At 31.4% G+C, this 1,564-nt stretch overlaps 1 protein-coding gene across 1 annotated transcript; it reads left to right on the top strand.

The window, feature by feature from the left end:
* Window positions 1-229: 229 nt before the first annotated feature.
* On the top strand, window positions 230-1,564 carry LOC136083307 (piggyBac transposable element-derived protein 4-like). The gene has a single exon (XM_065802710.1). It carries the CDS (start codon window positions 230-232, stop codon window positions 1,562-1,564), a length of 1,335 nt encoding a protein of 444 aa, XP_065658782.1.

Here is a 1,564-nt window from a genome sequence, read left to right as displayed (position 1 = left end):
GATATTTCCGCATTTTGGAACTGTTGCACCGTTTGTGACTGACGGATATTTCCGTTTTTTACTTGAGTTAAAAAACAGATCAGATATGATAAGTTAAAAGCAAGTTTGTTATTTATGTTATGTAATAGCTTTTAACAATAGTATGGTCTTCATTTTATACTCTAGAGTTTTTTTAAAATATAGCTAATAGCTTTATATGACAATGCTTTAGTTTAGTGGAAAAGTAAACATGGCTTCGGCTAGAAAATCTTACCCTAAAAGAAGTAGTTATTCTGTTCAAGATCTAATTGAATATATGGGAGAAAGCGATGAATTATCTGATATTAGTTCTAATGATGGTTCTTCTAATGAAGGTTCAGTTAAATCTGTTACAGAAGAAGAAATAATTTGCTCATCATCAGCAGATGATGATAATGAAACTCACCTTCTTGACACTGATGTAATGCAATTAGAACAAGATAATACAAACGATGAACCGAATTGGGTTAAAATAGACGGTTATAAAGCAAATTTTGCTAAATTTGAGGGTAATGCGGGACCTCATCCAAGTTTTATAGTTAATAGTACTCCTCTTACTATATTTGAAGCATTTGTAACAGACGACCTCGTTGATCTTATTGTCGAGCAAAGTAACCTTTTCGCAGTACAATATCGTAAAAATAATATAATTAAAGATAAATCCCGAGTTCAAAAATGGATACCTTTAGGCAGAAACGACATCAGGCTCTATATAGCATTCATTTTATATCGTGGAATCTTATGGAAACCAACACATGCTATGTATTTTTCAACAAACCCTCTGTTTGACACACCACTAATAAGAAAAGTATTGTCTTTTGATAGGTTTTGTCTTATTAAGAAGTTTCTTCATTTTGTTGATAACAGTAGTTTGCCAATACATTTCTGTAAAAAAGCAAAAATTAAACCGATCTATGACTACCTAGTAAACAAATTCAAAACTCTGTATATACCAAATAAAAATATATCAATAGACGAATCACTGCTGCTTTGGAAAGGTCTTTTAAGCTGGAAACAATACATTCCAAGCAAGCGTTCCAGATTTGGAATGAAGTCCTTTGCATTATGTGAATTAGCTACTGGCTATATTTGGAATTATTTTTTGTACACTGGTAAGGAAATGACTGAAAGTTTTGCACAAGACTTGAAAAAATACAAATATCAAGCTACTAAAATTGTTATTACTCTAATGGATAATTTAATTGGTAATGGCTATTGTTTACACATTGATAATTGGTATACATCTTATGAAATTTGCAAAGTATTGCTGGATCATAATACTGATTGCATTGGTACATTACGTAATAATCGCAAACAGTTACCGCAGGATATAAAGAATGCTAAAATTAAAATTGGTGATACTTTAGTTCGATATGATACTAAAACAAATATAATGTGTACCAAATGGAGAGACAAGAAAGATGTGCACATGCTGAGTACCTGTGTTCAAAATGATACAATCACTGTTAATAGAGCTGGCAGAGAAAAAAATATTTCTCTAGTGATACATGAATATAACAAAAACATGGGTGGTGTTGACCGTTGA

This window comes from Hydra vulgaris, chromosome 08 (genome assembly GCF_038396675.1).
Source record: "Hydra vulgaris chromosome 08, alternate assembly HydraT2T_AEP".
NCBI classification, from domain to species: domain Eukaryota; kingdom Metazoa; phylum Cnidaria; class Hydrozoa; order Anthoathecata; family Hydridae; genus Hydra; species Hydra vulgaris.
Note: the sequence above shows the minus strand (reverse complement) of the source record. Positions and strands in the feature narration are given on the sequence as shown.

Coding starts and splice junctions, on each gene's coding strand:
- LOC136083307 (XM_065802710.1), top strand. CDS start 230: ATGGCTTCGGCTAGAAAATCTTACCCTAAAAGAAGTAGTTATTCTGTT.